This window comes from Choloepus didactylus, chromosome 4 (assembly GCF_015220235.1).
Source record: "Choloepus didactylus isolate mChoDid1 chromosome 4, mChoDid1.pri, whole genome shotgun sequence".
Classification (NCBI taxonomy): domain Eukaryota; kingdom Metazoa; phylum Chordata; class Mammalia; order Pilosa; family Megalonychidae; genus Choloepus; species Choloepus didactylus.
In genome coordinates this window covers 132189964-132201833 of record NC_051310.1, presented here as the reverse complement: position 1 = coordinate 132201833, position 11870 = coordinate 132189964, and the positions used below count along the sequence as shown (strand labels likewise).

Genomic DNA, 11870 nt, shown 5'->3' with positions numbered 1-11870 from the left:
GTTGGAATGCCAACCCTCTCAAATGCCAAAAGATGCTTAGAAAGCTCCCCTTCTGTTTCTTGAGGCTCCAAGTAGGTTAAAAAGAAACCAATACAAAACACTATTATAAAATTTGTGTGTATTTTAAATGTTTACATAACATTTCCAAGGAATATGGACAACTACAATATAATGATACCATTCATAAGAAAATTACATGATTTATTAAAAATGTTAATGATTGGAGCACTTAGAGAGTAGAGTCCAGTAATAAGGTACATGTTTAAAGTTGTTCAACGTAATCTGCCCTAGGTCTGTCCCAGGAGCAAACCTTGGCATGAGAATTAGGGTGGAAATGATTTAGTAAGAAAGTGTTCCCAGGAGAAACAAGCAAGGGAGTGAGAGAAGCAGGTCAGGGAGAGACAACAAGCAAAGGTGTGATTTCAGAAGAGCCAACCTCAGCCTGATCCCACAAGGAGCTCTGGGATGTCATCGGGACAGAGAAAAGGAAACTGGGCTTTCACACTCCTGCACGGGTAATGGCAGTGGGGAAGGAGTCAAAGAAACCCAATGAACAGTCACAGGACAGGCAGTTAGAAGCAAAATATGCAAAAGCCAGGGGAGGGACATACAGAAATGGTTCAAAGGGTTTGAAGGTCTGAACAGAGCAGTGTCTTACAACAGTGTCCTACAACAGTGTCCTACTACATCTTTGTTTGCCATCCTTTGATCTTGTCACTGTATCCCTGGAGGTGATACTCGTCCTTTACATTTGAAGTCCTTCATGAATGTGAGGTCTCCTGTATCTCATCCACCTGACCTCCACCTGGTTCTAGCACGATGGGACTTAGGAGTACCTAGATGATCCTACTACCATGTTCTGTGATATAGTATATTCAGTAAAACTGTGTAGGACTAAAGCAGCAATCTTCCTAAAATCTCTTGGCATTTTTTAAATTAAGCTTTGTATTAAGAGGCAATTGTAGATCCACATCCAGATGGTAATAAATAACACAAAAAGATTTCTTGGACCCTTTACCCTGTTTCCACCTGTAGTAGCATCTTGGAAAACTACAGTACCATATCACAACCAGGATATCCACATTGATACAGTCAAGATACAAAACAAACCCATCTCTAGGAGGATCCCTCATGCTGCCCATTTATAATTGCAACCAATTCCCTCACTCCCTGCCCCATCCCCTCCTTCACCTCTGGCAACCACTAATCTGTTCTCCTTTTCTATATCATTTTAAGAATGTTATATAAATGGAATTTTGCAGTATATATCTTTGGGATTGGCTTTTTTTACTAAACACAATTCTCTTGATATTTATCAGGTAGTTGAGTTTATCAATAGTTCTTTTTATTGCTGAATAGTATCCCATGGTATGGACAACCACAGTTTGTTTAACCATTCACCAGCTGAAGGACATCTGGGTTGTTTCAGTTTTGGATTACTATGAATAAAGCCGCTACAAACATTCATGCACAGGTTTTTGTGTGAACTTAAGTTTTTGTTTTTCTGAGAAAAATGTTAGCTGCATGTTTAGTTTTTTAAGGAACTGCCAATCTGTTTTCCAGAATGGCTGTGCCATTTTACATTTTCTACAGCAACCAATGATCTGCTTTCTCCACCTCTATGCCAGCATTTGGTGTTGTCATTATTTTTCATTTTACCCATTCTGACAGATATCTCAACATGGTTTTAATTTGCATTTCTCTAATGGCTAATGGTGTTGAACATGTTTTCATGTGCTTATTTGTAATCTGCATATCCTCTTTGATGAAATGTCTTTGCATGTTTTTTGCCTGTTTTGCAACTAGATTGTTGTTTCTTTTACAGATGAGCTTTGAGAGTTCTTTACATATTTCTAGATAACTAGTCCTTTGTTGGATATGTGGTTTGCAAATATTCTCTCCCACTCTGTACCTTGTCTTTTCATCTTCTTAACAGAGCAAAATTTTTTATTTTGAAGGTCAATTTATCAAATAATCCTTTTATGGATCATGCTTTTGGTGTCAAGACTAAGAACTCCTTTCCTAGTCCTCTTTATTGAAGATTTCCTCTTAATTTTCTCCTAAATGTTTTACAGTTTTATGGTTTACATTTAAGTCTGTGATCCGTTTTAAGTTACTCTTGTGTAAGGTGTGAGGTTGAGAGTCTTTTTTTTTTTTCCCTGTGAATGTCTAATTGCTCCAACACCATTTGTTGAAAAGGTTATCTTTTGTCCATTGAATTGCTCTTGCACCTTTGTCATATTTGTGTGGGTCCATTTCTGGGTTCTGTATTCTAATCCATTGATCTGTGTGTCTACCCTCCACCAATACCACACAGTCTTGCTTACTGTAACTACATAATAAGTGTCGAAATTGGGCAGACTGATTCCTTCTATTGTATTCTTTTTCAAAATTGTTTTAGCTATTCTAGTTCTTTGCCTTTCCACAATCTTGTCTATACTACAATATATCTTGTTGGGACTTTGATAGGAATTGCATTAAATCTGTATATCAGTTTGGCAAGACTTGACATCTTCACTATGCTGAATCTTCCAATATATGAGTATCTTAAGTCTCTCCATTTATTTAGATCTTCTTTGCTTTCTTCTGTCAGCATTTTGTAGTTTTTAGCATACAAGTCCTGCACATGTTCTGTTAAATTCACGCTGAAATATTTCTCTTTTCTTGAACAACTGCAAATTGTATTGTTTCTTTAATTTTGATGTTCATGCATTCATTGCTATTATGTAGCAATAAAATTGAATTTTATATGTTTATCTTGTATCCTGCAATCTTCCTAAACTCAGTTATTAGTTCTAGATTTTTTGTTGATTCCTAAAGATTTTCCATGTAGACATGTCATGTCATCAGCAAATAGGAATGGTTTTATTTCTTCATTTCTGATCTGTATGCTTTTATTTCCTTTCCTTGTATTATTGCACTGGTTAGAACTTCTAGTACTATGTTGAGTAGGAGTGGTGAGAGCAGACATTCTTGCCTTCTTCCTGATCTTAGAGGGAAAGCACTCAGGCTATCACTGCTAAGCATCATGTCTGCTGTATAATTTTTGTAGATGCCCTTTGTCAAGTTGAAGGAGTTCTCCCTCTATTCCTAGTTTTCTGGGAGCTTTTATCATAAATGAGTGTTGAATTTTGTCAAATGCCTTTTCTGCATTGATTGATGTGATCTTGTAAATTTTTGTCTTTAGCATGTTAATATGGTGGCTATATTGATTAATTTTTGAATTTTGAACCAGCCTTAAATCCCTGGAATAAACCCCACTTGGTCACATTGAATAATTCTTATCATATATTGCTGAATTCTATTTGCTAATATTTTGTTAAGGATTTTTGCATCTATAATCATATGGATGAGGGTCTGTACTATGGCCTGCTAATTTGTAGGTCATGAAGCCCCAGAGAAAAATCTAATTAGGCCAGACTGAGTTTCTATAAAGCTCTTCTGGCCAAAGGGAAAATGTTGTCCTGAACATCTTTCTGATGCTTCCTTATCTTTAGCTCTATGTCCTTGAAAATTATTCACTGGAACAAGCAGCAGAATCAGAAAATGCTTATTAAGTGTTGGGCCCATCCCCAAACCACAGCCTTAAAATAACCCCATGTGTTTAAATTTCATGATGTTAGTCTCTTACCTTAAGCTAGGTGAGACTAGTTCAGGCCAGGTCCCCAAGCTCTGCTCTCTGCTCTCTGCTCCCTGGTGGGCATTCTTACATCCCATAGTGATTGCCTGCTTGGCACCCATGTTAGATCTTGATAATGGCCAGCCATCAGATGACTGAAAGCTAAAGAGGCCAGATCATCACATTCCAACTTCTCAGAGTTGTCACCCTCCCTTTCTGCCTCAGTTAAGGTCCCAGCACACACACACAAAACAACCATGTTCTCAAAGGGGTACGTGAAAAGAGGTAAATGAAGGGGCCCTTTACAGTATGTGAGCAGAATTAAGAAAATTCTGGCAATGGTAAAAGCATAGGAATTAGCCACAGCAGGAACTGTTACAAACTCCAGATCTGAAGAGACATGAGACATGAGAAGAAATGGAGTTATCAGGGGAGAGTTGTAACTTTGAGAGAGATTCCACCTAACAGGAGCTGTGGCCTTAGATCAAGGAGCACAGCCACCAGAGGTACAATTTCCTCAAAGATTCAAGGCCTGTCACTTACATGTGCCTCTGTTAATATGTTTGTAGGACTTTTTTTCAGTTTTAAAAGGTAAGATATTTTATCCACAATTGGTTAAGACCATTGTCTCCACTCTGACTTTCCCACCATAACACTTCATGTTGGATAACATTGGAACAGCCATGGGTAGTTTTGGGATCCAGCCCAATGGGAATTTGAGTTGGCTGACAATACATTTAAGTTTAGATTTAGTAAAAGAAAGTTATGGAGTTTGCAATCACAATTTTTTGTTACCTGTTCTGAAAGGAATGCTTCCAGGAAAATCCAACCACCTGTGTACATACAAAATGTTGTACTCATTTTTTATTCTTCCTGTTAAAAAGGGCCTCCAAAATTGTGTACTCTTCAGACCTCTCAAAACTTTGATCTTCCCTTCACAGCCAATGCCAATGCCATGGCTCAGCTGGGGTAATAGGTAAAGGGTTGGGGGTGGGGGATTGGCCAAGCCCAGAGAACACCTATGATGCAGTCCATAGAGATCAAATACTAGGGCATAGAGCAGGACATAAAGGTTAGAGAATAGATCTGGATGGACAAAAAGAGAATAATCAGGATGATCCTCTACACCAAAGTTTACCAGATCCCCTTCTGAGAAGCCTAAAGGGCCAAACGCCATGGCCAAATAACCAGTTTTAGGCTGGGATGAATTCTGGGAGGCTCCAAAGTCATCATAACCAAGTCAAGGAACAAGAATCAAGATCAAGGTGGCAACAAGGATCTGGTACTGATCAGCAGGCAGAAAAAGACAGGCTCATCTTTGTCTGCTCCTCCAAATCTCACATTAGTGAGTGCATTTGTCCCATTAGTATGATTGTGGCAAACCATAGACAGATTTAAGTGCCTACAAGTAAAGCAAGGAGAAGCATACCAACTAAGGAAAGAGCCTTTCTTTTCCTGATTTGAGACAAGAAACTCAAGGAGGTTAAAGTAACAATTCATTTTAACCGTAATATATAGATATTTCAATATTTTCCACACAAATAGATGGTATGTTTTGTGTATGTGTTTGATGTATAAAATATGATCTGAAATTGTAATCGATGTGGATCTATAATTCCAACCATAAAGGGTAGCAGAGTCAGATTCAATATTTTCCCACATATGATTAAAAATGAGAAGGACTCACAAGAAACATGAAGACCAAGGATTAAAGAAAGGTATCTCTGTAAGAATGAAATATATTTTAAGTTGCTCTTGACCAAAATAGCCAACATCTCAAAATCATGGCTTATTTGGTTTTTAATAATAATAAAAAGGTGCATTTTTGCTGTATTAATATCTGGCTACCTGAAAATCTGTATTTATTCCTCTGCAAATTAGCTTCTCCTCACTGGCTAATGTCGGAAATAAAGTGGTACCTGTAAGGGAATAAACGCTCTCTCGATTCTGGAGGAGAAAAGAATTTATTTACGATCTTGCAAGATGGGGCGTCCAGCCAAACACGCGGAAGGCTGGCGCGCCAGAGGAAGAGAATGGCGATGTTTAAATCTCCTACTCCTAATTCGCAAGTCCCTCCCCTGTTTCCCCATTGACTGGGTACTACAGAGGTTACAGCCTATCCAAGAACACTAACTAATTCATCTTTTGAGATTTTAATTTGTACAGCCAATCCCAGAGAGCCAACTAGCTCATTATTGAGATTTTGAACTGATTAGCCAATCCCCCCCCAAATTTTTATTTTTTTTGCTGTGAGTTCCCGCCTCTGATACTACCTCATGTCTCTTTACATCAGGCAGATTCTCTCTTCTCTTTGTCTGGGGCTTGTTTAAACTGGTTTTGCCTCCATTTCCCTTATTCCATGCTGTCTCTATGTGAAAACGAAACTTATTCCTTTCTTACAGCTAATGCAAATGCTCTCTGATGCTTTCACAAACTTGAATATCTCCGAAGTCCTCTCTACTGGATGTGCTCCATTCATCCCTCCAGATTCGCTCACTATGACTTGCCATCCTGCTCTGTGCTCCAGGAGGCTGATCTTTGGGACTATTTCAAGGAGCAAGCTTGCTCTCCAGCTGCAAGTTGTATGGCCACTGGGGAACCCAGGCAGGTGATCAGAGAAAGGGAGTAGAAAAAAGTCAGATTATTAATAACCCCCAACATCCTCCCTGTGGAGTCGCCAGGGCTGGTCAAGTCCCCCTGTTATGGTTTGAATTGCCCCCCCCACCACCACCACCAAGATATGTTGAAGTCCTAATTCCCAGTACCTCAGAAAGTGACCTTATTTGGAAATAAGGTCATTACGGATGGAATTAGAGAAGTTAAAATGAGTCAGCCCTTAATCCAGTGTTCTTACAAGGGGAGGAAATTTGGTCACAGACAGAGAGTCAGAGAGGCAGCATGGAGAACACCAGGTGACAACAGAACAGAGAACACCATGAGCTGTCAGCAAGCCACTACCAGAAGCCCAGAGAGAGGTATGGAAGAGATTCTTCCTTACAGACTTTAAAGGTAACATAGCCCTGCCCACACCTTGATCTCAGACTCCTAGCCTCCAGAATTGTGAGACAATATATTCCTGTTGCTTTAAGTCACCCAGTTAGTGGCCCTTTGTTACAACTGCCTTAGGAAACCAACACCCTCCGCTGTAGGCCACAGCTTTTAAAAGGCAGCCCTGCTGCACACCTCCCTCTCCAGATTCTGCAACCGCTCCCTCACCTCACCCCCATCCTTTGTGGTTTCCCTACACTCTGCCCACACCTTGGTAATAGTCCCTTTTTAAAACTCGCCTCGAATTACTCAATTCGAAAGAGCCATCTGTTTCCTGCCAGGATGCTGATACAGCCTATAAATGATAAATATCCCAAATCCCAAACATCAGACATAGACTTTCTATTGTCACAAAGCAATAATCATTTATTTTTTCAGTCATTTACAGGTATTTATAGGCAATGGGTTTCCACTTTAAGACAGATGAATATAAGAATGTGAGATAAAAATAACATGCAATCAGACATTTCTTTTTTGTGTGTTTTGTTTTGTGGCATTTGTAAATGAAGTATTTGCTCAACCCACTACGATACCATTACAGCTAAATATGGATTATCCCTGTGCACTGCTCATATAATCTATACTCTATATCTATTTGTATCAGGAACTCTTGTTAACACTGCTCAGCTAGAATGAACCCCCAGCCCTGCTCTGTTTCTGATATACCCATAGTTTTCTATTATCTATATTCATTTTGTTCCCTGTTTTAGTGCAGATATTAAGAACTAAGGTATATGTAAAATTGATGAAAAGTACATTATTTCCTAGTTGTACAAAAGGAAACAACCCTATTTAAGAAACCAATGGCAGTAAAAGTAAAATGAAATTATTTTACATAAAAATTTCGAGTTCATTGTGCTTGATTTCCATCCAAAGGAAGTTTCCCATATTTTATTTAAAACTTAATAAGTATATGATAATTACAAAGATTAAAGTTGTAGCTACACAGCCAAAATTAAGTGGAGTTAAGGCAGTTGTCCAGATAACTCAGGTTAAAATACAACAGTGAAACACTCTATTGTCTGGTCATAACGCTATAGGCAAAGGCATGTAAAGGATGATGCAGTTTACCACTCAAAACATCTACTTTTACCATCATTACCTATGATATTCCAAAATTTCAATGTTTTAAATGGAAATGATTGGGTCTCAACTATCTGAACGTAGATATAAGTTAAGTCATTCATTCTGACTGTGAACACAAACTAGAGAAAAGAACTGAATTCTTCATCTTAACTATCCAGACTGGTTATCAGTATCGACCCCAAATAAATGGGATCTTGCTTTTCAATTACTTATAATGTGTTAGGGCTAGAATGGACCTCTGAATTCACCTTGCCCTGCTCCCTTATTTATACCTAAGGAAACTAGAGTCCAGAGAGGTTCACTTTGGTGAGACCCAGAGCCCAAGCCCACTGAGCCCCAGCCCAGAGCTCTTCCCAACAGAATGCTTAATTACACCATTAGTTTATGGTTGGATCAACATGTGGCAAACCTTCCAACTGTTCCATTCAATATGCTTTCTCCCTTCTCCATTTTGTCTGATCATATCTAGGAAAGGTACTAAGGATACAAGTAGGTGAGGGACAGTGATTCAGTGGCAACCAGTCAAAAGGATATTTGCCTATACTTTCACAAAAATTCAGTACTTTAAGAATGGAACAAATTTGGATATTGAATATGAAGAACACTGGTTTTGTTTGCCATCCTTAACCCATGAACACATGAGCTTTTTTTCAGGATGGGGCAGGGTGCTGGTGGGGGTGGCAGGCAGGAATATGATGAAATCAGATAGGACTGATAGACTTGGCATCTTCGGTGTGTCACATGCTGCATACGAACACTCTGTGTAACAAAGACTGAGAAATACCAGGCCAGAGAATTTGGGCCCCAACCCTTTAAACAACAAATGGGACAGATCAGTGAAAGAAACACTGGCTTTCAGTGGCCTTGATTTGATTCCACTGGCATCGACCCAGTCCATATTCATTGTCAAATTTATTTTAACATTGTAGTAAAAGTGCTACCAAACAGAGGATCTAATAAAGTCAATAACTACCAAGCAAATTGCTTCTTATTTTTTTGGAGCAAGAAAAAATCTTTTCTTTTTGGCAAATGGTTTTGTACTTATGGAACATAAAGACACTTGGAACTAATCACCTCATATGAAAATGTCCCCAAATTATCAAGTTGAAAGGCACATACTACTGCCCTAGCAGTTCATTCAAGTTGTCTTTAGTATGTGAAGGTTTAGTTGTGCTTTTAGCTTGTTATCAATGCAACATGACCTTAAAAAGTGACATCCGTGCATATGTATTGTTTCTTTTCAAATGGACCAATCCTCTTCCTCTTTTCTGATTTTCACTTTCTTGAGATCAACTTTTGTTAATTCTTTGTTTTATAAAGGACCTAATCCATGATGGTCTCAGAAAGATGCACTTCATGGTTTGTGCTCTTTTTTATCTACAAAGTTTGCATTATCTTTGTTTCCTAACATAAAACAGAGAAACAAAGTTCAAGTTATCTTGTGTCCTAACACGAAATGGAGTTTCTTAAAATATCAGTGTGATGCTGTTTCAATATTGTCATTTGCTGGAATGCAACAGTCCTGGATTAGCATCTTTTCTCACTGGTTGTTTAAGGCTTACTTCACTTCCAGAAGAGACGATGGGCAAGCTATTATCCATGTGATATCTGATAAGGTGGCCAACATTATCAAATACATGATCCTTGGTCCTCACCTTGAAAAGGAAGTATAAATGCATGTAGGTTAAAAAATAGCAGTTCTTCTGAAACAAATGTTAAACAATCAGTGAGGGAAAAACAGATATGTCCCTGAAGCGGATATTTTGCTGAATAAAGAAAAGAAAAAGTGCTTTCCAACTCTATATCCCTTAATAAATAACTTTCTTATTCCCCATTACGTTTTTTAAGCAACTGGCCCTACCAGTTAGGCGAATGATAAGCACTTGTCACCCAAGTCAAATTTGCAACCAGTCTCTTTGCCATGTTATTTTATATATTCTCTCATGTCAGTATGTCTATAAATATTTAACTGGCTTGTATACAAGCGTGACTCCCAGGATTACAATGATATACCCACAGTGACTCCAATGGTTCCTTAGTCTGGCCATGCATGTGCTCCTGTTTGGAGAGTAGCTGGGATCAGTCTAGGAGAGGAAGGGGAGCAGTCAGGGAGCACCTCCTGATGCAATCCTGCTGGCTCTCCAACAAGGGATTCTTTTGAGTTCTGTCTACATACTAGTTTTCAGCATATTAAACACACATATACACTAATAGGATAATTGACAAAATCTGAAATATGGTCTATGGACTAGATAATGGTATTGTATCAATGTCAAATTTCCTGATTTTGATCTCTGTAACATGGCTACATAAGAAAATATCCTTGTTCTTAGGAAATACCCACTCAAATATGTAGACGTAAAAGGCAACAGTCTCCAAATCTTGAAGACTTTTTATTTCCTCCATTTCATTGCCAGTCTGCGTTCTTAATTCCAGCTCACTCTACTCTCCCATGTGTATGTCTTCTGCCTCATTCGGGTTCAGGCCTTCACTGCTTTTTACCTAGAAGCCCCTAATTGTTTTCTCAACCCTTTGTCTTTTCTCTCTCTCTGATTGGTCCTGCACACAAATGTCAAATTAATCTTCCTAGTACAGAGATTGTAAACTAGCCACTCTCTGGATGAATACCCACAGAGGTGTTTCAGTTTGCTGGAGAGTGGGAGGGTTAACTCATGCAGCACTTTTAAATGTTCTGAAATAAAAATATGGAAGATTTCATATAAAACTGGTTTTGTTGCTTCTTTGGGAAAAGCAAATCTGGGCCTCTACTCCATAAGGCAACAACTGGCAGGAGCTGACTATCTATCTCCCTTAGACAGCACGTGCACTCCCCAGTCCATCACAGCCCACTGCTCTGTGTGCTCATCCCATCACTTGCCCAGCTTTACTCTTTTACATTACTGGCCTGGTCCAGCAACATTTGTGGTGAATTAGGCATTTTGGTCTACATTCCCATACTTCACAATGCCTCCAGCCTACCTTTCCAGGATCCTTTTTTATCTACAGGCAACCTGTGCTCCATCCACCTATACTAATCTTCTATTGGATTAATACCCTTTTACTGTTCTGCCTGCTTATGTGGTTCACTATTCTGTAAATGCCCCGCTTTTGAAATTCTACCCTCTTTCAAGGTTCACCTTATATGTCAGACCCTGCAAGACGCCTTTTCAGTTTGCCTCAACCAGACTGACCTCTTTATCCTGAGAAACACCATAGGCTTTGGTTGAAACGCTCTTACCTCATTCAGCCTTATATTGCAATTATTCAAGCATCTGTTTTACAGAACTGCAAGTACCCTGAGAGCAAGGACTATGTATATAATACTGAACAATAGCCAATTGTGAATCCCTGTACTTCCATGTAGTAGGTGCTCATTTAATGTTGAATTGAATTGAGAAGGGCAGAAAGATGCTGTCCTCTACTTGATATTCCAGGGTGGCTTCCCATACAAACCTCTCTACCAGCCTCTACTTAGAATTTCCTGCTCCAGCTGGAAGCTTTGAGAAAAAGTAAACCACTAGCCTTTAATGCTCTAATACCAGGATTTGAGTCAATCATCAGAGTATCTTTAATAGGAAAAACATCCTGTGAAGCCTGTAATGAGGGGTCAATGATACCTTGCCTTCAGGATCCACCAGGAGAAGGTGTTTTGCTTGGCCTCCCTGTAGTCCACTCAGCACATACTGGCCAGGGGATGTTGCACTTTCTCGAACCAAAAAGTCCCCATCCTTTACCAAGAGGCTCTCTGCCGCCTTCCTGCTCAGCTTGCCATGGTAGCAGTCTTCATTCCGCAGCTGCTGCTTAATGTGTGGCAAAGAATGTGAGCTGGCAAGCTGGGCCATGGCACCTGGCTGAACAGTTTCTGGGGCCTCTGAAGTCAAGGACACAAAAGATATACATCACCAAGCTGCCTCCTTATTCATTCATTCATTCAGCAAATAAAATCTGAGACCCTATTATGTGCCAGTCCCTGTTTAAATAACAACTTTTCTGGAACAAATGAGGTTTTTGTTTTCAGAAACTCCAACAGGCTCTAATTTAATGGTAGATCCAAACATTCCCTTTGGTTTCTGTTACCAGGAAAGGCTCGCTCAGGTGCAAGACTTTTCCTTCCAGA

General features: G+C 39.3%; 1 protein-coding gene across 1 annotated transcript in view; it reads right to left on the bottom strand.

The window, feature by feature from the left end:
- Nucleotides 1-7047: 7047 nt before the first annotated feature.
- SHC4 (SHC adaptor protein 4) overlaps nt 7048-11870 on the bottom strand; it is a 129571-nt gene continuing 124748 nt past the window's right edge. Inside the window, exons 11-12 of the mRNA XM_037834036.1 lie at nt 11371-11624; nt 7048-9408 (exon numbers count right to left, since the gene is read on the bottom strand). Of these exons, the coding sequence (XP_037689964.1) occupies nt 9253-9408; nt 11371-11624 (410 nt within the window). The 3' untranslated portion in view covers nt 7048-9252. The remainder of the gene's footprint in view (nt 9409-11370; nt 11625-11870) is intronic.